At 41.6% G+C, this 19,868-nt stretch overlaps 2 protein-coding genes and 2 long non-coding RNA genes across 5 annotated transcripts in view; 3 read left to right on the top strand and 1 right to left on the bottom strand.

Moving 5' to 3' along the window:
* Positions 1-807: 807 nt before the first annotated feature.
* On the top strand, positions 808-3,098 carry LOC107266283. Of its 2 annotated transcripts, none has more exons than XM_015736597.2 (10): positions 808-1,153; positions 1,346-1,497; positions 1,569-1,640; positions 1,709-1,765; positions 1,863-1,963; positions 2,079-2,274; positions 2,353-2,424; positions 2,531-2,644; positions 2,719-2,830; positions 2,918-3,098. In XM_015736597.2, the coding sequence occupies exons 1-10, from the start codon at positions 1,058-1,060 to the stop codon at positions 3,044-3,046; spliced, it is 1,101 nt and encodes a 366-aa protein (XP_015592083.1). In that variant the 5' UTR covers positions 808-1,057; the 3' UTR covers positions 3,047-3,098. The 2 variants fall into 2 exon arrangements, with proteins under 2 accessions (XP_015592083.1, XP_015592082.1); XM_015736596.2 differs by having other exon boundaries at positions 811-1,153; positions 2,350-2,424.
* Positions 3,099-7,332: 4,234 nt separating this feature from the next.
* LOC112494146 lies at positions 7,333-10,496 on the top strand. The gene is made up of 5 exons (XR_003059307.1): positions 7,333-7,470; positions 7,642-8,038; positions 8,175-8,499; positions 10,010-10,206; positions 10,311-10,496. It is a non-coding gene; the product is annotated as an uncharacterized LOC112494146 (long non-coding RNA).
* Positions 10,497-10,810: 314 nt separating this feature from the next.
* On the top strand, positions 10,811-14,994 carry LOC107266350. The gene is made up of 8 exons (XR_001537402.2): positions 10,811-11,033; positions 11,240-11,388; positions 11,495-11,568; positions 11,973-12,212; positions 12,361-12,577; positions 13,430-13,539; positions 13,702-14,028; positions 14,114-14,994. It is a non-coding gene; the product is annotated as an uncharacterized LOC107266350 (long non-coding RNA).
* A 99-nt stretch (positions 14,995-15,093) lies between these two features.
* Positions 15,094-19,868, bottom strand: part of LOC107266351 (homeobox protein Nkx-6.2) — a 12,299-nt gene continuing 7,524 nt past the window's right edge. The window contains exon 4 of the mRNA XM_015736743.2: positions 15,094-17,389. Within this exon, the coding sequence (XP_015592229.1) occupies positions 17,192-17,389 (198 nt within the window). The 3' untranslated portion in view covers positions 15,094-17,191. The remainder of the gene's footprint in view (positions 17,390-19,868) is intronic.

Raw genomic sequence — 19,868 nt, forward strand, 5'->3', positions numbered from 1 at the left:
AGTACTGCTCAAGTTTCTGATAGAATACAAACACAAACACGAATAATATTGTTTGAGCAAGTGGATGTATGCGTTGCTATGGATACTGTGTCAGTATCAATAATCAAGTGCATATGGTAACCTGATGTACAATTATCTATGGAATTCTTCCCAGACACTCAATTTCATCATGTACTTCTTCACTTTGTATAATGTTGGGACAGCCGTTCGCATAAAAAAAAACTGAAGGAACCACTCTATTGACGAGTTTTGGAAATTGGTATGGTACCTGTAAAAATACATATTACATTAATTTTCAGTAAAATGAAAAAAGGTAGCAATAGAATTCGTTAGTTTATGCCTACAAAGCGTAGTCCCATTTTCTTCAATGAATTTAACTTACCTTTGCTACAATCTTTCCTGTGGCAGCTTTATGGATGAAGTGCCGAATTATATCGGTCTCTTCAAAATGTTTCTCGCAAACTAAATGCGTAGGTTTCAAAAATACACTAGTGTTTGCAATCGCGTCAATCCATTTCTTTTTCAGTTCTTCTTATTTCGGCACATGAAATAAGGAAACTCGTTCCTTATTACTTTCGTATCCGCTCTTACATTTCGACACTATACAGTTTCGAGTCATTTTTACCCAATATTTTTCCTATACAACGTCTAGAACACCGGAAAAAAAACAAAGTTGATAACAAAGGACAGTTGCAACAAGTTCAACAACAGTTGAAAGTGGATGAAAATAAAACCGAGTGATTGCGCATGCGAACAAACAGCCCCTTCGAAACTAACGCCTCACATTTCGAACTGAAATCCGGAGACCCAAAAGACACGACTACGGCGCGAACATTGGGTATGTCAGCAGAAACACCGCTGAGGGAGCAAATACATTTGATTGGTCAAATCTCACAACTGTTTCAAGATTAACGATCAAATGTACTTGTCCCTTCAGCGGTGTTTCTGCTGAACATACCCATTGTCGCTGAGTGCGCAGCTCGTTCAGACGTGTATATACGACCGTGGTCAAAATAAGTGTGCAACTATTTTAAACTGCGTACCAATATACAAAAAAATGTCAATGTTTTCTTCCTACAATGGTAGACCGTTTAAGTTTCGCTTAGTAAACTTACCGTCTGATGTGAGACGGGAGATTAAAAAAATGATTTTGGTAAGGAATATCTTTTACTAGAGACTATTGCGCCTTTTTCATTAAGTAATTTCAAATGTTTTAGATAAGCTATATTTCTAACTGAAATAGATTATGTTCCAAATACGTGACAATAAATGATATTATGTTTAATACGATAAACGTTAAGTGTCGTGTATTTTCGTTATCTTTTTAATTGTACATTTTTTTTAGGACAATGGAGGTGAAGTGGTAAATATTGATGACCGTTCAGTAATCAACTTCACTGTCCCTAATGAATATATTCCTGGGAAGGTCATGTTTGATATTGCATTTATTAAGGATTGCGTGAAGTGGGATGAAATTAGAAATCTTCATGAATACAAGTAAGCTATTGAAAATCTGCTATGCTACTTTCATCCTATTATATATTTGAAAACCTGATATCTAATTTTAGGCTTGGTCCAAGGAAAGAATATGATGGATGTATCATGTCAATATTTTTATATGGAAGTCCATCATGCATGTAGTAAGTGATAATTGATTAAAATTAGTTTTAATTTATCATTATGGTATTTTACATTAAAGTTATTACAGTAGGCATGTCTCTAATTCAAGCCCGCAAATCAACGTATGTTCAGCTTGTGGCTCTAGGTATGTTTCTTGAAGCGATATGAAATTTGTAATATATTTCATCGAATGAATTATTAATATACATGTTTCATGTTCGATATATTTTTTTTTTCAACAGTAATACTACCACAATGCTGGATGTAAGTGATTCACCAGGGCCATCCCAAAACTCTTGTGATACACAGAGAGTGATAACATCAAAAAGATTATACAACAAAGGTAATAGTGATGTGACAAAATGTTTGAAATCTATTGAATGCATCTTCTGTTGATGATAATCAGACATTAAATGAAGATCCACAACCAAATGAGGATTCTACTGCTTCACTTACAGACCCTGAAATTACCTTTGGCGATAAAGCACACCATGATCCAAGACTTCGTAAAGCAGTACCGAGTATATCATATGCAGTGTCCAGCGATGTTTCGGATGTTCAGGAAACTACTACATTTAAGAACGATAAGTTACATTGTAAACAAAATGACAAAAAAGAAACTTCGACTGCATCTACCTCAGACTTTGAAATTAGGTGAAGATAATTTATTTTTCTAAATATATTTTTCCCTATTTTATTTTATTACTAATATTGTGTTTTTTTATATAGTAGCGACGATTCTGAAGCGAAGCCTTATCTTAAGGTCAAGGATCAGAACAAAAATGCATTGCAATGCTCTATGCGGTAAATATGTTGGCTTTCTATGAAAAATTAAGCAACAGTATTTTAAGTTGTATTAATGAATTACATCATTTCTATGATTTTCTAATATCTGTTTTTTAATTAACAGTGAATTGCATATTAATCATGAAGGAAATAGAAGCCCTGTTCAAACAAATGACAATCTTACAGAGTGGTTGATACGCATCAAACGTAAAGCCAAAACTATGGAAGCACCGCGAAAGTAATTATTAAATAACTATATTATCTCCAATTCGTATATAACTGTAATTAATATTTTATTGTAACTGTTACCAGGAGAAATTTTGCAAAATGGGAAAAATGGCAAATGTTGATATTCTTGATTGAAAATGATTTGATTGAACGTGCCAAAGGTGTTGACGTCTGGCAGCACATGATTCGACAAAAGGTAATGTTGTCGACTGATCGATTTATATTCAATATACGATTAAATAGAAATACTTTACATTATTTAAAAATATAATTTTATTTTCAGAACTGGGATCATAGGACAAAGTGGTCATTAAACAATCATTTTCGAAAATCTATACTTCCCTGCATTGAACAGTTTCACGTACCTAAGGAGATAGAAATCAGATTTGTAACTCTCCGAAATACAAAATAAAATCAATTGAATCTTATGTATCTTTTCAAAATTAAATTTCTCTATTTTCGTACTTGTTCTGCTTTCAATTTAGTATGCAACTTGCCAATTACGTCCTGTGTTGCTTGCGTTAATGATAAACTACTGTCACGAGAATAATTAACCGAAACTTCCACTTTCGTCTCACATATTGAAGATGCTTCCTGATACGATGCGTTACCATCTGTTTGTAATTTTTTTAATTTATTTGAGCAATTAGGGAAATACAAGGAGTAATTTTTTAAGCACTATAAACATAAATTTTCATTTTCCACAGGTAACTTCCCGACGGTGTCAACAACGCCGTTATGCGGCTGTTGTATACAAGAGTTAACAATTGCAGGTAAAACAGGTATAACGTTAATCTAGTTGCATGCGATCTGAAATAGATGTCGCTAGTATTCAAGTGCAGTATACACAAAAATACCAAACGTCAAAATTAGCTTTTGTGTTAGGTCGCACTCACAGTGAGTCACACACTAAAGCACTTTTCACGCGTTCTTAGTTTTATGGGTAATAAAAAGAACCAAGACAAAAATATCAAATTTTATTAAAAACTTACGTCGAACAAGAATGAAACCATATCAGCATCAAGGAATCGTACGAATTCAAATGAGTCCATGTAGGGATCGTAAAATTATAAAATACAGAAACTCGATTCAGGCGTCACTCGTCTATCTCACTTATCAACTCCTCAGACCCAGCGCCAACCAAAGCACTTTTCCCCAAATCTCTCGGAAACCCAGCCGCTTTACATATTTAAATCCAACCATTTGTATTGTCTGTCAAGCTCCGCGATCAAACTGGATAGAAGTAATTTAACTTTTAAATGTGAATCGTGTCGTCAGTGTTCTCACGTCAGTTACAGTTATTAGTAAAGGTATCCCTCGAAAACATTAAAAAGGGCTTTTACCGTAAATAGAATACGTAGCCGCGTGAATATCCTCATTAAAAATCATCCCAGCAACCTCATATTCTTTTCTCCTTCTATTGTTCCATCCTCTCAAATCAGTAAGAGGTGACTAAATCCCAAAAAGCTTGATTAGACCGACGCACCGAAGATATACCGAGTTCCGTCGAGAGACCCGTAATCCAATAAGCGTCTGAAAAGCACATTAGCGAAAATTTACTTAGAGTTCGTGCCGAACTACCCGCACACTGCACTTAGCCGCGGTTTCCTTGGCTGGTGTACCGTGGCAAGTAGAGCGATAACTCTGCGTTAGCGGAATTTTATAGGGCCAATTTGCAGAATTGTAAAGCTTCGTCTGGCGTAAGCTTCCTTTTCGTACTTGAGCCGAGTTCGTACCCATACAAACATCCTAGACCCTAGATCTCAGCAAGAGTCCAATAGATGAGGTGGTAGCAGGTCAAGAGGGTAGAGGATGTTGAAAAAGTTTTGACAAAAGGTATCAACACAGTAGACAACTAATTTTTCTCACTATGGTAAAACTGTCTGACGACCTGAAAATTGATCGTGGTTAACCAAACTGTGACCAAGTGGTTGGCAACCCTTATAGGACGGCCAAATGAAAAAATAAGTTAAGGGATGAAACCGAAGGGTAGAAATCCGCGACGGACTCGTCGTTAAAAGAATGCGGATTGCGCCAAATGTATAACGGACGGTGGCCCCAAGGGATGGCACCATCTGCAAATATCCCTACGTCTCGTTCGAGGGCCACGTGTGCCATACAAATTGAATTCTTACAAGTTTCAATGATATGGTAATGCTGAAACAACTTGCCGACCGGACACTTGCTACGATTTCGCACCACTGCCCAGAAAACCATCCCTTATATGGTGTATAGTGTGCGTCACGTGTACGTATATACCGAGGGAGGAGGACACGTATGAAAAAGCAAATACGCATTGAACGTGTATCTTGTCGGCATAGGGAAATTTCCGTGTTATAGTTATCGATCGTATCCTTTGGTGATATTTTTGTAAGAAGGTAATAAAATTGTACCCTTTCCATTTCCATTAGAAACTCTACGAGATATAACGATTTTTATAGACCTTCAGTTATAATGTATGCTAAAATCCTTTTTGAAATTTCCGCCAATCCCTAGCGGATAAATGCAAAAGCGGAACAGCAGCGCCATGGATATAATGGTTATGTTTGAAATTATAATAATACTGTCTTTCTTGGCTTCACGAAATTCCAGATCTATCTTGTATTATATATTACAGCTTTCCGTATATACGCGTATATATTGGCTATATAAAATTCAGTATGTACTATCATAGAAATACCTACCATTCAATATCCAGCCGGATTTATACTGCTCGAAAGTGCCTTCTATTATTCTGTTGCATTGATATAGATACGTTTTATGGTGGCTCCACCTGTCGCCGATATCGTGTATTTTCATTTCGGCTTCGTCTACGCACGTTACGTTCTATGCGACTTGTATTATCTATGCACTATTCACTAACGTCTTCTGACAGTTGTCAAAACCTGGCTCATGCCCCCCCGTTGGGGATACTTTGCCATAAGGAAAGGAAAGGACAGTTGTCAAAATAAAGGTTAGATAATTATTGGACACAATTAATGCATCCAGCAGTAAAATAAGTGTCACAAGACGAATGAACGAGACGACGGGGAAATCTTCTGGTAAAGAATGGTATACAAAGACGTACGATTAATGAATTTCTTTCGTTAGTAATATTCGAAACGAAACGTCAAAATTTCTCACGTACTAAATCTCTCATACGTCGGTGTAATTGGTTTTCGTCGGCACCGGATACATATATAAAGATCCTCGCGTAACGAGGCTACATTTATATGGATAACGGGGCTTAGGCATCTCAAGATCTCATTAGGAAATACAAATCCGCGTGATTGCGCCAGGAGATGGCGGAGGAGTGCCGTACGGGAGCTGCTATTCTCCCGCAAAACGTTTAGCATATTTAACCTTGTAATACGAGCAATACCTACTCCTACTCTACCTCCTCTTTCCTTCTTCAGCACCCCCTGTGCACCCTTCATCTACCAGAGAACCAGCTTCGGATTAAGTGAGGGGCGTCGGCACGCGACCTGATTTATCAAACGTATAAATTTCCTACGAGCTTTATCGTGCCAAACATGTACGCGTACAAGGACGAATTCGCTGAATGGAGTTACGAAGGAGGTTGGTAGTTTGATTTTTTTTAAATACATCAATTTCAAACTAAATCTTTTTAATTTTTAGTATTTTAGACAAAGAACTAGAGGAACTCTCTGGCACGTGTTTATTAATTGTATGCATGGGAGTTAGTAACGTATCTAATTGCGTAAGTGGTACCTTGTTATTGTACTATATATATATCCTGCATTCTATTCTCTACGAATTTACCGAGCGAATGAAATTCATGTTCTGTAATTCCTACAATCTGTCGGGTATTAAATCAAGTCACTGAACGGACCAATAGGTATATGTATTCTATACCTATCTATATATATTATAGGTAGGTAGTTCTATATATATATTAGTTCTCTATCTGTACATATATATATATTGGATTCCACGTACTGATTGGTTGATCCGATAAAATCTCTTGGCGAAATTTATGTGGAAAACAATACTGTCTCCATATGGGATATAAAGTATCCGAGGTCACATCCGCGCCGTTAGAAGCTGACGTTAGCATTTCCGGTATGATTTAACGATTTTTCAAACAAACAAAAATAGGTTATGTTACATCGTCATCAATGATACAAGCAAGTAATTACCCAAGATACAGTCCTGGTAATCAGCAAGCAATTATCTTATCAACGTGGATATCTATGGTGAGGATATAATAAATTTTGTATTTTTTTTTTCTTCAAAATATATCACTTCGAAATTTCACCCTAAATCGTCCGTGAGCATCGATCATGTCGTTCTCGTAAATCTTTATTATTTAAAATCGGCATCTCTCAGTTTCCGTTGGTATAATTCGTGGGACGCCGAGAGACGTATCGGATCCAGTCCCGGGCTTTGATTAGTCAATCCGATAAAATCCGCCATGATATTTATGAGGATGGCAAAATCCGATCGGAACGGGTAACGGGCTTTCTACGTTACACCCATAATACCGTCTGGTATCTGGAATGTTGAGTAGTTATGTAGAGAATCTAATGGAAATAATATAGTTAGAAAAAAATTATTTATATTTTATATCCTTAATATCAGTGATATAAAAAGTATGTACCACGTGACTAATAATAGATGTGTGTTACACGTTAAGGTAAACTTTATATATTTTAATTGATTCTTATTTATCTTTCAGGTATACACGAGTGACTATGGGATCTTCTAAAGAGCGTTAATTAAACAATACGAATTTATCTCACTTATTAAGTCAGGACCGCCGCTCTATGGGTCCTAGGGATCCGGCCATAAATCTTACCAGTTTCCGCAACACAAAACCGCCGGGCAGCTACCTTGGTATGGTTTCTCACGTATCTAAACGTAAACCTCCCGTGACTCTGTCTGGATTCATAATTAATATGCAGCTTAGGAACGTCAAGTTATGGAAGCTCCGCCCATCGCTGTTAATAATACTGTCCTAGGCAGGAGGAGCGTTCATAAAGTAATAATTATTTGTATATGTTTTAGCGGGTGTATAGAAGAAGGAAAAGGAGTGCGAAGGAGGGGATGGATTTATTTTCTTGTCCTTGGCAAGAGATCCATAGTTATTTTAGACACGGGAGAGCATCGGATGATCAGTAAGAGAAAAAATAGCCTCAAGGTTTAAAGGGATGTTTGATGACAGAGAATCGTTGGATGTAAGGGGATGGAGGGTAGAATTAATCAAAGACAACGGATGTAAATCAAAATCCTCCAATCCACTGGTATCGATGGAACCCTACGGCAAGTTGCAGACCACCCCTACCTCTACTCTGTTCATCGACCACTGGACTGCCCTCGGTACTAATTATAGCCACCTTCTCGCACCCCTTGGACACTTGACTGATAATGCAGCCGCTGCATTCTTGATTTTCTGGAAGCACTGGTAATCGCTTTTTAATAATATATACGTTGTATATATACTAATTTTGCTATATGTTTATTACATAAAATAAATAATCAGACTGATCACACGAGGGTTGTTTTGCCCGTTTCTAAAATCTTGACTTGTAATATTTCAGGACTGACTCACTAAAGGCGAAGCCGTAGCGAATCAAGGATCACATCAACAATCCTCCATTTCCCCATGCATATCCATGAGATGCAGATGCAGCGAGCTGTTAATAGTGCAGTCTGACGTTGCATCGGGATATAATGATCTGCATATCTGATTAGGTAGCCAGGACCGCCTCTAGAGCCTAGAGACTGGCTAACTCTCGGCAGTATAATGTATGCGGTGTAGACGCGCATCCCCCGTCTGCCTTTATAATGAGTCAAATCCTCAATGCATCAAGTAGTGCTGAATTAGACAGTACAGTAGCAAGAGTAACATCCTAGCAAGACTTGGTAAGGAACATAGAAGAATTTTACAAGTAAATCAGTCCAGTCCAGTAGGTGAAGTCATGGCATAGTCAGACCACCCCGGTATATCACGCGTTGCATGACAGACCCAGTGGCTACTGGGCTACGCCGAGAAGTGCTACTCGAAGAAGGTGTCCAGGTCCAAGGGGTGGGTAATAGGCAGAGTGGCTCATTGGTCATCATTAGCAAGGCTAAGCCGTTGCCAGTTCTGGAGCCAGAGAGTATCAGCCAGGTCAGTCGTGTATGGAGGGAGATGGGTCATATGTAATGGAGGAGGTTAAAGGAGGATGAGGTTAGGTTAGACTGACTGAAAGAGAGAGAGAGAGAGACAGAGAGGTCAGGCTAGAGAATGAAGGATAGTAGAAAAGAGATGGTGGATATAGTCAGCGACCAGGTGCGTCGCATTCAACTCGGATTATTCTTGAGCTATCACGAGGAATGGGTGGGGGTAGAGAGGGAGGTAGAGAAAGAGGAGAGAGAAAATAAAAAGGAACAAGAGAAAGAAAGGAGAGAAGACCCGGGACGAATGAACGGTTACCTTTGTCCTCGGCTTATCGTCGTGATGAGCACCTCGCGTCTTTTCACCGTAATGTGCTTTTAATGTTTATTAAATTTACGAGCTTTGTGCCTGCTCGCTTGACTGCTTGCTTTTGCCTACCTGGTCGTCTGACTGGATGCTTTCTTTCTTTCCTGGCTACCTAACCTTAGCTGATTATGCTTAACCTAACCTCGAGTCACCTTGTCTCTTAGTTACTCGAATCCCCGTTGTGCGTCTCCACCAACACTCTTTGTCACTATTTTTATCTTGGAATCGTTAAATGCATTTACCTCTGCTCTGACCAACCTTGAACCTTTGCTAGTTCGAGCATCTCGCTCGTTTGGCCTTTTGTTATTGTTGCCGCCACTGTTAATGCAGGGAACGGAGCTGGTGTCGTTAAAATTTTTATTCGCTCTTACATACGAATTTTAAATTTAACTCAAAATACCCCCCCGGCAGGCGTGCACTAGGTCTATTCGAGTAGGCAGATAACAAAACGCAACGGTTTAATCTCAATCAAAACACTCGGGACACGTGGGCTATAAGAATCATCCTGGTGGTATCAGTACCATTAAAACGTGCCGATGTGGCATCGCCACGTGGCCAATGACACTATCAATTTAGCATCAAAGAAAATTTGAATCGCTGTTATACAAGGGTGAGTACAAACATCGTTCAAGAAGGGCGTTACGCTGTCACGCCTTTGGTCACGTGGCGTTCTCTTCCCGTGTAGTGTATATACATACACTGTACCGTAATGTCGCACCCCTATCGTTCCTATCGAGGGTTGGCTTTCGATAGGACACCATTTCATCCCTTGGGATAGCCACCCCCCGCCGTCTACTCTTTTTATACCCGTCTAGCCGCACTCAAAAAATTTTCATGGTCATGTAATTTTTCATCACAGACTTTATACCGACAATCGAGTAATTCACTGGAATTATTTTTTTTTTACAGATACGTGCAAGGGGCGAAAGGGTGGATGGGAGGCTCAAGGGATGACGTCGATAAAGCCTAAATCTACATTTCTTTCTCATTCTAAGACGTTCAATAACTCGTATGTAGACACTTGTCGAACAACTGGCGGCGGCGTCATCAACTATTCCTTGGGAATAAGTTTCCGTAGAGAGGACGTCGGCAGCTGGGCTCCAGGGGTGAGTTCGTTCTACACCCTGGATACTTTATGCACGTGTACCATGTCTGGGACTTGTACGCATATGGATACACACTTGTAACCTTATATGAATTTGTGACCTAGGTGCGGAACTGAGTGTATATTCTATATGGCCAGAGCTTGCCAGGTACACGCGTCTTCTCTTCCATCGTACCTAACCTATATCTACGTAGCAGCTACCTCCACGCCATTTTCCACATGCTACTCGACTCCTGTGCTAATGATTGTTGAATCGCGAGGGAAAGCATTAAAGTCGAGTTTGCTGCGCTGTCGCCGTGTTCATGAGAGCGTTGTGTTTCATTTAAACAACCCTCCGCCCCTAGGTCTTGGGGGCGAAGACGCGAGTTTAAATGATTTTACAAAATTCATGCAACGCACCTTCTGCACGTACCTCTTTTTTTTATGGAAAATTTTGAATTTAACAGTCGGGTTGAGAAATGTTTCTGCTTGACAATTTTCTTACGAAATTATGTAATATATTTTTTGAAATTTTATACAAGACGTATGCCGATGGTATTGATTGACAATTTTCTCATGCTTTTTCATCACTTTATTTAAATTTAGGTTAGGTCACTGATCATCCCTTAGGACGGGTACTAATCGGACTTTATCGGTATAGGATCGTACCGATCCACATGAAAAATGTCCTAACGGGGATTCGAGTGTCGTCAGTTTGACGGGACGATAACGATAACGCAGAGCGACACTCCATTAGGGAGCCGATTTCGCGTTCCGCTTGGCGTCGCGACGCCTGATGTTCAAACGTCTCCTAATGTGTCTGCAATCGGATCGTTACTGGGATGACTGGTAAGAATTACTCGTTTTCTCATCCAGGGATATTTAACGTGACTAAATTCTTGCTAGCTTATCATTTAATTCGATGACTTCCTTATCAGGATCGATTAGGAAATAGAAAATTTTTAAATTAGTTAAATCGTATTTTGAGAAAATATTTATTTGACTATTTTTTTTTCTCTATATCATAATACACTGTTTTATACTATGCTTGACAGATTCATCTCGTTGGATGGCATATGCAGCGTTATCATATCATAATAACATGGACCAAATCAGGTGGCCGTATTTACACGCTCACGATAATTTCATGATTATCATGTAATATGAGGGAGCATCACGAACGCCTGTGACCTAATAGAATCAGGTATATCATGTGTCGATGTTTCATAATAAACCTAATAATAATATGCATATTTAGAAATTATAATTCTCTGGAGAAATTAACATATATGCCTTACAATTCCTTACAGGAGCAACAATACAATATTCCAGGATGGCGGACAGGCTGAAATGAAAAAAAAAATATATATATATACATATACAGGTATGGCTACATATTCAAAGGCATAAAGTCCCATTCCCAAGATCGTAAACTAAGTAGTAAGTGCTTGAATAAGGGCTGCAACCCCCTCCAGTACACCGAAAGTCCTCGCCATTTGCAACGAGCCAATAGCCACTCGTATATATATTTTAATCGAAAAGTTTTTCTCATTTCTCCTGTCAAACTCCCGCTAAGATAATTTAATTTCTGTCCCTTCCAAGCTCCGCTTGAGGACCGAGCCCCATTCCCCTGTAGAAGCCTGGTAGCAAGTTAGTAACCCCCCCAGTACCCTCTTACACAGTCGAGAAGCGTGCCAACTTTTTTCATATTCCAATTAGAATATTTTCCATTGATTTAGAGCCTGCGCGAGTAGGTATTAACGGTTTAATCCAGCAATAAATTTACAGTGTCGATGCCTTGGAGACCCTCTCTCGGCCTGGAAAATCTCTTTGGACCACCACCAGTGCAGGAAGTGCCACCACCGGGAGTTAACGGTACCAGCGCCAACTACCTCTGAGCAGGAGTGGGGGCGCCTGTCAAAAGGCAGGCAGGCAGGCAAGGCAGTGATTTAGGCAGACAAGTAGGCAGGGTGGAAGTCAGGGTAGCCAACCCAGCTACACCGAGGGGTGGCGTGAACGACGAGCGACGTAAGTACTCGAACTGCGTATGCTAAGTTTACGAGTTACGGGAAACTCCAGTAATATTAATCACGGCACTCATCCGAAATCACTCGAAGGCGTATAGCTCGTAAAAATGGCGCCGTACTATTTACGAGTCTTTTCGAACTTGTTTCAGAGGTAGCCGACGGCACTCATCGACAAGCCCCCCTACCGACCGCCTTGAACGACCCTGGTGACACTTGGTGTAAGGGGTAGGATTTTACGTAGTTACCACAATTCATGACTGGCGACCAGTGCGATGCAGTCGAAACGGTCTGGCACTCTTCATCCCCTTTGGATACGTGATGCGAGAAGAATCGAAGATGAAAAAAAGAAGAGACGAGTCGGAGACGGTGACACTGATTTTCTTGAGAATAAGTATTAAAGGCAGTGTGGGGGAGGTGGTTCATTTTTTCATTTTTTTTATTCACCCCCAATAGGAAAAACAGGGGTGGCTTCTAGACGATTCCAAAGAACTCAAGGACTTGGAATGAAGACGAAACGAAGGAACATAACGATGGGGCCTGATAGTAACAGTCAGGTTAGACGGATAGACAGAGGGGATGCTGGGGACTGATATTAAGATGAGATGAGCTGTACCTATATATATATATATATATATATATATATATGCGTATATACAGAAGTCAGATAAAAATGAATGAGAATGATATTGCCGTGGGGTTGGGTACCAAGGAAAAGGGGTTCGAAGGGCGAAGGGGGAAGAGAGAGTGAAGGAAAGAAGGAAGGCAGAAATGGGAGGAAAGTTGGCGGCGCGATGAGGAGGACAGCGTTAGGGGTTGGTTGGTCCTGGCCTATAGGGCGGAATGGAAGACGGAAGATAAACATGGCCGGATAGCAAATGTAGGAGCGATAAAACGATATGAAAATCCTACAGGCAGATATAAAAGTGTTGTTCGGGCGCTCCCTTCCTCGCAATCGCACTCACAATCACCGCTCCTGCTCTTCTACGGTTCTACATTATTACCCGGGACCACCACCCCTTACGTACTCATCCCTTTCTACTCTCTTGTTTTCTCTATATCTTACCGACCGAGACTCTTCCTGCCATTCTGGTCTTCATCTTCCTGTTTCCTTGCTCTCTATTGAATATTCAGTTTTAGAAATTTTGTACCGACAACCTGAAAATATTTTGAGAAAAAAAAGTGAAGATTCAAATAACAATCGATTTCGATTATCAACAGATGTCAGAATTATGCTGGAAAATTAATTAGTGTCAAAACCGGAAGTCGTACTGGTATCCCACAAAGAGCGTCGTGTTGGGGTTATTACGTCGCTCTACATCAAGAAAGGGGTAGGCATTTTGATATTTGACGAGATTGCGGTTCGTAGTGGCGTACGAAACGACGGTTGCCCACAGCTCGGGTTGCCATCTATCGCGTTTTATTGGTTTTACAATAAAAAAACGCAGGTATAATAATGCCGAATGTTTTTCCATTTTCCGTGTATGATGTAGTTTCGACGCCATCTTGGAATCCTACACAACAGTCCTACCACCTACTGGAAGTACGATTTTCTACGTGCGTACCGCGCATACCTATACCCCATACATAAATAAGGCGGTAGTACTGTGGGATGTCGGCTAGTAGCAGTAAATCCCGCGGGTGGCGCCCTCGTGGTCGAGGCATAAAAATGTCGCAGGACGATATCTACACCGATAGGATCACCGCCGATTGTTGCCGGATTGCCTTTCTCTATTTGCCTCCCGCCACTTCCCCGTTAAACCTATGCGCACACCAAACCCAACCTAACCTGACGTCTCACGTGGTCTCTTCGTTGACGGGTAAAATTTGATTTTTTTTCCAATATGAAAATTCTGTAAAATTTTATCTTTTTTCATCTCAAAATACATTTTCCCTCTTTAACAGGTCTGAAACGTCAAGGACTGTATGGTGGACTCGATATCATCTAGCAGAAACATCCCTACGCTACAAAGTGACTACCCTGGACTTGGTCCTACATAGGGGATGATGTCCCACAGCTCTGGGTGACACATCGTCCGTGTGATGCGCATCGAATATAAAAATACACTATCACTTACGGGAAGACATCAGGGACAAAGAACTACCCTTATTTCGACATGTGTGCACCTATGTACACACGGATTGAACACCCTCCCGTAAGGGATACGTGGTCCAGCGAGCACGTGACGTAGAGACAATTCACTGAAGTGACGTACGAACTTTGGTAAAGTCACACTTACACGTGACTCTCACTCGTTTTACCTCGGCTTTGTTCGTGAATCTTCGTGGATACTCGACTTTATTTGTACCCATAGCTTTCACATGTGGCGATTGTGTGTACAATGACAAGTGAATTAATAGAATCGATTCGCACCGGTTTTTCGTATAATCTGATTAAACAGAACGTGTCGTTCGATCGTGAAAAACATAATGAAACTTTATCAGTAAATTTACAATGTTATCGAATCCTGTTTTATTAATATATTAAATCCAACAGGAATCTAAATTCAATAATTTTGTATTTTTTAAAAATTCGCCAAAATTCAATAATTCATTGATTACCCCAGACAGTTTCTGCGTAACGCGTCGATATATCAACGCACAAGTATCATCCCTCAGGAAAAATGAGTGCGTAGCGCCGAGTAGACAGTTGGCGAAAGTAAAACGTATAGGAAGGAAAGTCGAGTGTTCATTCGAAGAGTGGTTGTTGTAGGGATGTGTATAAAGAAGGGTAGTGGGGCTGCTCCCTTTACGCGGAAACTTAATCATAACAGCCTGTTAGCTAAATGAATAGCCGTTAGGGCGGCGGTAGTGGTGGCTGGGGTGTGGATGGGGCACTAGTTTGTAACTATTGCTTGAATTCGTATCCCTCCCCATGTCGTTACGCTCGGTAGCATCATCCCCTGTTGAGAAAGGAAAGGCACCCTTATTAAATTAATCCATCGTTTACTAAATTGATTCCAAGTCTCCTTCGACTGGGTGGATCGGTTAGCGAGACTTGTGCACTGTAGCACAATTTACTATAGTAGGACGTACTTAATTCTTGATACAATTTTACCGTAGTGCTAATAGACTTACTATACTTTATCATACGTATATATATCCATACTGCGTTCCAATGTAAACAGATACTAATTGCTACAGTAAAATCAAAACGTAAGGTATTATCTAGGACAGACCATAGTGGAATCCTCACTTAGTTATCTGTCGTACGACATGAGGGTCCCTCCCAAATGGGGGGGTGGATCTCCTCGAGCCAATCTTTTATCCCTCCGGTTCGGCTTTTATCCTCGACTTATTGAAAAGCCAACCCTCTCGAGTGGATCGCGATTGTTTCGTTTCCGGCAATCCCAGCCGAGGAGCGATCTCACAGAATTGAAAGACGGTCCGGTATTTCGATAAAAGTGGAGGAGAACGACGGTACCACTGTGTATAGGGGGTAGGAAGCCAGGGTAGCAACCCCCTATAAGAAAGACAGAGTTGGCGCCGTGGTTCTACCGCCATAATCGGATCGACGACGACTGCTGAGCGTCCCGACGCTTCGAGAGGAAATTCAATCAGAGGTCCCGGCGACGCCGTCGTCGGGGGGTTGGTTTCCTGCCTCTTAAATACGAGGGTGGATCGAAAAGTAACGGGGATTGCTTACGCGAGGGGTGTTATTGACGAACGGGGAAAGGTCTGTGGAGAAAACGAGAAAGTACCCTTGGGCCGATGGAGGGGGATGAAGATTGGTGAAAGAAAAAAAAAGAAAGAAATTGGGGGTGGTAGGAGAGAAGAAGAGAATGAAGGGGTGAACGATAGAAAGTTAAACGGACACGTCTCCCCTTACAATATTGTATTGGCCATTTATTAAATTCAGAGATATTTATATTACACAAGCGGTAGATAACATGTATGTATAATTTATACAGTGCTTTATACAAGGATGGTTCTCTACTTATAGCTAACGGGGCTTAGTCTAGCGTTTACTGTACAATGATTAATAGATACTCCTCTGTGGGGCTTGTAAATTAATATAGGTTACGCTGCTGAGTTTAAACTGTCTAGTGCAATGATTTTGCATCCCTTGGGTCCATTCCCTATGTCGCCCTGTTCGATTTGCTTTATCGAAAATCACGTATGAATTCATCGTCTCGATTGATTGAAAAAAAAAGAAAATATCTAACGAATCGTATTATTCCTTGCTGATCGAATCGAGTGGATGAATTCTTTTTTATTTTTATTTTTTTCTCTATACATCCGTTTCTCAATGCGCGCCTCCGCCCACGATCTTTTATATCCCGTATCTGACGTACGGGATACGCGTAAAATTTTTCTTTAATTAATTGTCAATTAAGATTTATCGAGATCAGTTATAATTCCGCGTCAATGGACTTCGCCTGGCTAGTCGTCAATTTTAAACGCCAAATATCACATTCACGTTAATCATGTTATCTACAGAATATACAAGACATCACCCCTTGGTTATGTCCAACCAGTTACTCTCACTGAGATCATCGTGTCTCCATTGATCATCCCTTACAAAGATACGTATCAACTTCCCTCCTTACTCTCGCCCTAGGTAGACACCGACCCAGGTCTCTTGTACCTCGTACTCATTGTCAGTGAGTGATCCCAGCGAGCGCAGAGCGTCTCGACGCCATTAATATCATGATTAACCCTAAAGCCGATAGAGGAGCTCCATTGGTAGCAGCCCCGCAAAGTGTTTTAGGGGGCGGATGATTCTCTCGGAGTAAAATCAGCCGCGATGACGTCCTTCCGGTTCCCACGTCGAACTGAGCACCCTGAACGAGCGGTGGTCTCGGAGGGTTGGTTAATGGTGGGACGACGTAGAGTCGGATGGTCCGACGTGTGGGGATGATTGTTCACGAGCCAAGAGAGGGATGAATTTCCAACCCTTAAGCGCCGCCCATGGCTATACCCGCCAGTACGGTGGCCACGCCTTTTCAACCCCTCGCAGATTCTCAACAGCCTTCATCCCCATCACGGCCCGTACTGCTGCTCCAGCTCTCTTCTGAGTCTCTTCGCGGCCGTCTCCCCGTTACCCTCGGTCTCGGCGTCGCTGCAACCCTCTTCGCCTTCCGCCACGACACCCTCGACCTCCTCCTGACGCCTCTTCGCCGTCGCCATCTCGGCCGCGTGCTTCTTTCGCCACTTTGTCCGTCTGTTCTGGAACCACACCTGAGAACAAACGTTAACAATTTATTGTGGAACAACGCCGAAAACTAAAAGTAACCCCTAATTTTTTTTATACTGAGCTCATTTTTAAAAAATCGCAATTTTTACTCTAAAAAATTACTCATTTTTTTAATTCCCCCCTAAAGCACGTCACGTCCCTCAGTCCCAAGCATACGAATTCAACCCCTAGGAAAGAACTTGTTCGCCTGCAATCGCGTGCCAATCTGAGATACAAGAGTTTTTAAGGCTGAGAATATATGAAAGAGGTTAGGTCTGCTTGAGAATAGCGTGCAAGAGGGTAGTTTACTGTATTTCTAGATATAAGATAGAAGGTCGGGCAGGTAGCGTTACGTTGAAAACGGGTCTCACTTAAGGTGCCTCTCCGCACCTATAAAGCTCCAAGTACATAGTGGGAGTCTGTGTCCCCGCAACAATGTATTTAATTAACGTAACGGGCGCCAGGGGAGCACGGGGCGCCACCGTAGCGATTGCACCCGCAAACCACCCCCTATTCCTCGAGCCCCTGACGAAGCTATACTCGCTACTCGCTCTAGGACCACAACCACCCCCTCGCGCTACACCCTGTCAGTAAAGCCAGAAACCCCCCCCCCTTCCACCCTCCGCACCGGTGGTGGCTTCCAGGCGCGCTCAATGGCCGCCAAGTCGACGAGGTTAAATTAAAAATATAAGCGCCCGGAGGGGGTAGGAGGGGGCGCGAGACGCTAAACGGATTAAAAAGTAAACGCCTCTCGTAAAAGTTAATGGCTGCTCGGTTGAAAATTAAAGGAGCCCACGAGATAAGATGTCGTCCTCGGCAATCTCCATTACTTATTGCGAAAAGGGTATTGCCAAGCTTAAAAAAGAAAATAACAATGCATTGTTACTCGTTAAAAAAAATATATCAACAATGCAATTGAATGTCGATAATAAATAATTAATATGTACTTTCATCGTCAACCCTTATTTCCTTTGTTTACTTTATACCAACAAAAAAAAATTACCCCTTCTCACGGCGTAGGCGAGCTACTTGCTTTTGTGCTGTGTCGATGGCAAGGGGTTGTATAAGGGATGTTAGTAATTGAAACAGTGGTAGTGGGGTAGTATCGCGGTAGAAAACCGGATATATCGACCCCCGATATTAGCTGAACTGGGCCACAAATCTCGATGGCCGACAATTCCCGAGTTGGTTTCTTGTTCTTGACAAGGGGTAGTCGCGCCAGCCCCCCCCCCCCTATCCCAATCGAAAGAAGAAAAACACCCCACGAAACCAAATCCTTATCGGAGTTCTTTTTTTCATTAAATCAACCCTGTTCGATACGATTTACAGAATTGCATTTGGTATTTTTTTTTTTTCTTTTTCAAGGCGGATTAGTCACGCACGCGGTACCAAGGGTGGTTTTTCTGTGTCGAACACCCCCAGCCCATACTTAAACGCCACGTCGTTCGCTGATGCTACCGTCGCTGCACATGTCTCCCAACTGTTAGATTTATTAAATCTAGATTACTCGAACCCGTTTTCATTGTCCTCTAAAGCCAAGGATAAAACCGCAGTTATTGCTCGAAGCGTTTTTTTATCCCCCCCCGGCCCCCGTCCCCTCACCGACGCCCGCCAACAAGGGTCACCACTGTCGCTACGTACCACCGCCATTTCCAGCAGCCATCGCCTCCTACGATCCTATCGGCTGATCCTTTCGATTGTTGCGGGCAATTTGTTACGAGCAATCCCCGTTGTCCATATAAACCAGGGGAACAAGTCGACTCGGACTTTAATATCATTATAAATTACCAAGGGACAAAAACCGCAGGAACGTCAAGGCGACAAACCCCTTGACCCCTTTGTCGATCGTTTAAATTATCGTTTGAGGTCTGACGTCGGACGTACATAACCTACAAATCCACTGTATCGTATTAACCTGCACGAAACAAGTGCCCGACGTCTTTCGGATTTGAGGTTAGATTCTCGTATGCACGGTGATGCATGACGGGAATGACTTCTCGTACGAGGAATAAACGCGGGAGATTTGAATTCATTGAAATCTAAAGTAAGTGTTGCAGAAAGGACGTGAAACTTTTGTGGAATGTTTCATGATCCGTGGAGAGTGACAAGTGTGACGTGTGCACTTTAAACTCTTCCAGGTCGTTAACCTCACTTTTACACTATACGAGGGACGTAATCGTATGTATTTCTGTATATGTATATATATATAGACATACAAGTGTGTACATAGGTGACGCAATAAATTTCAAACTTTTACTCGTGAACTGGTCGCGATACACAAGTTCCGCAATTTTTGTCAGGGGTTGGTGGTTCCAAGGTTCGGATGAGGGGTAGAGGGGTGTAATGACGTTCCCCGGAAGAGGGGGTCCCGGGCATTTTGTTTTCGCTGCCGAGAATCTTGATCGCCAGCGCCACTAGCGGACAAATGGTGAAACGACGAGAGAGAAACAAGTCTGGTGCTTTTCTCTCGTGTTCTATGAGTCT

The sequence above is a fragment of the Cephus cinctus genome, unplaced genomic scaffold, assembly GCF_000341935.2.
Source record: "Cephus cinctus unplaced genomic scaffold, Ccin1 Ccin1_scaffold0307, whole genome shotgun sequence".
NCBI classification, from domain to species: domain Eukaryota; kingdom Metazoa; phylum Arthropoda; class Insecta; order Hymenoptera; family Cephidae; genus Cephus; species Cephus cinctus.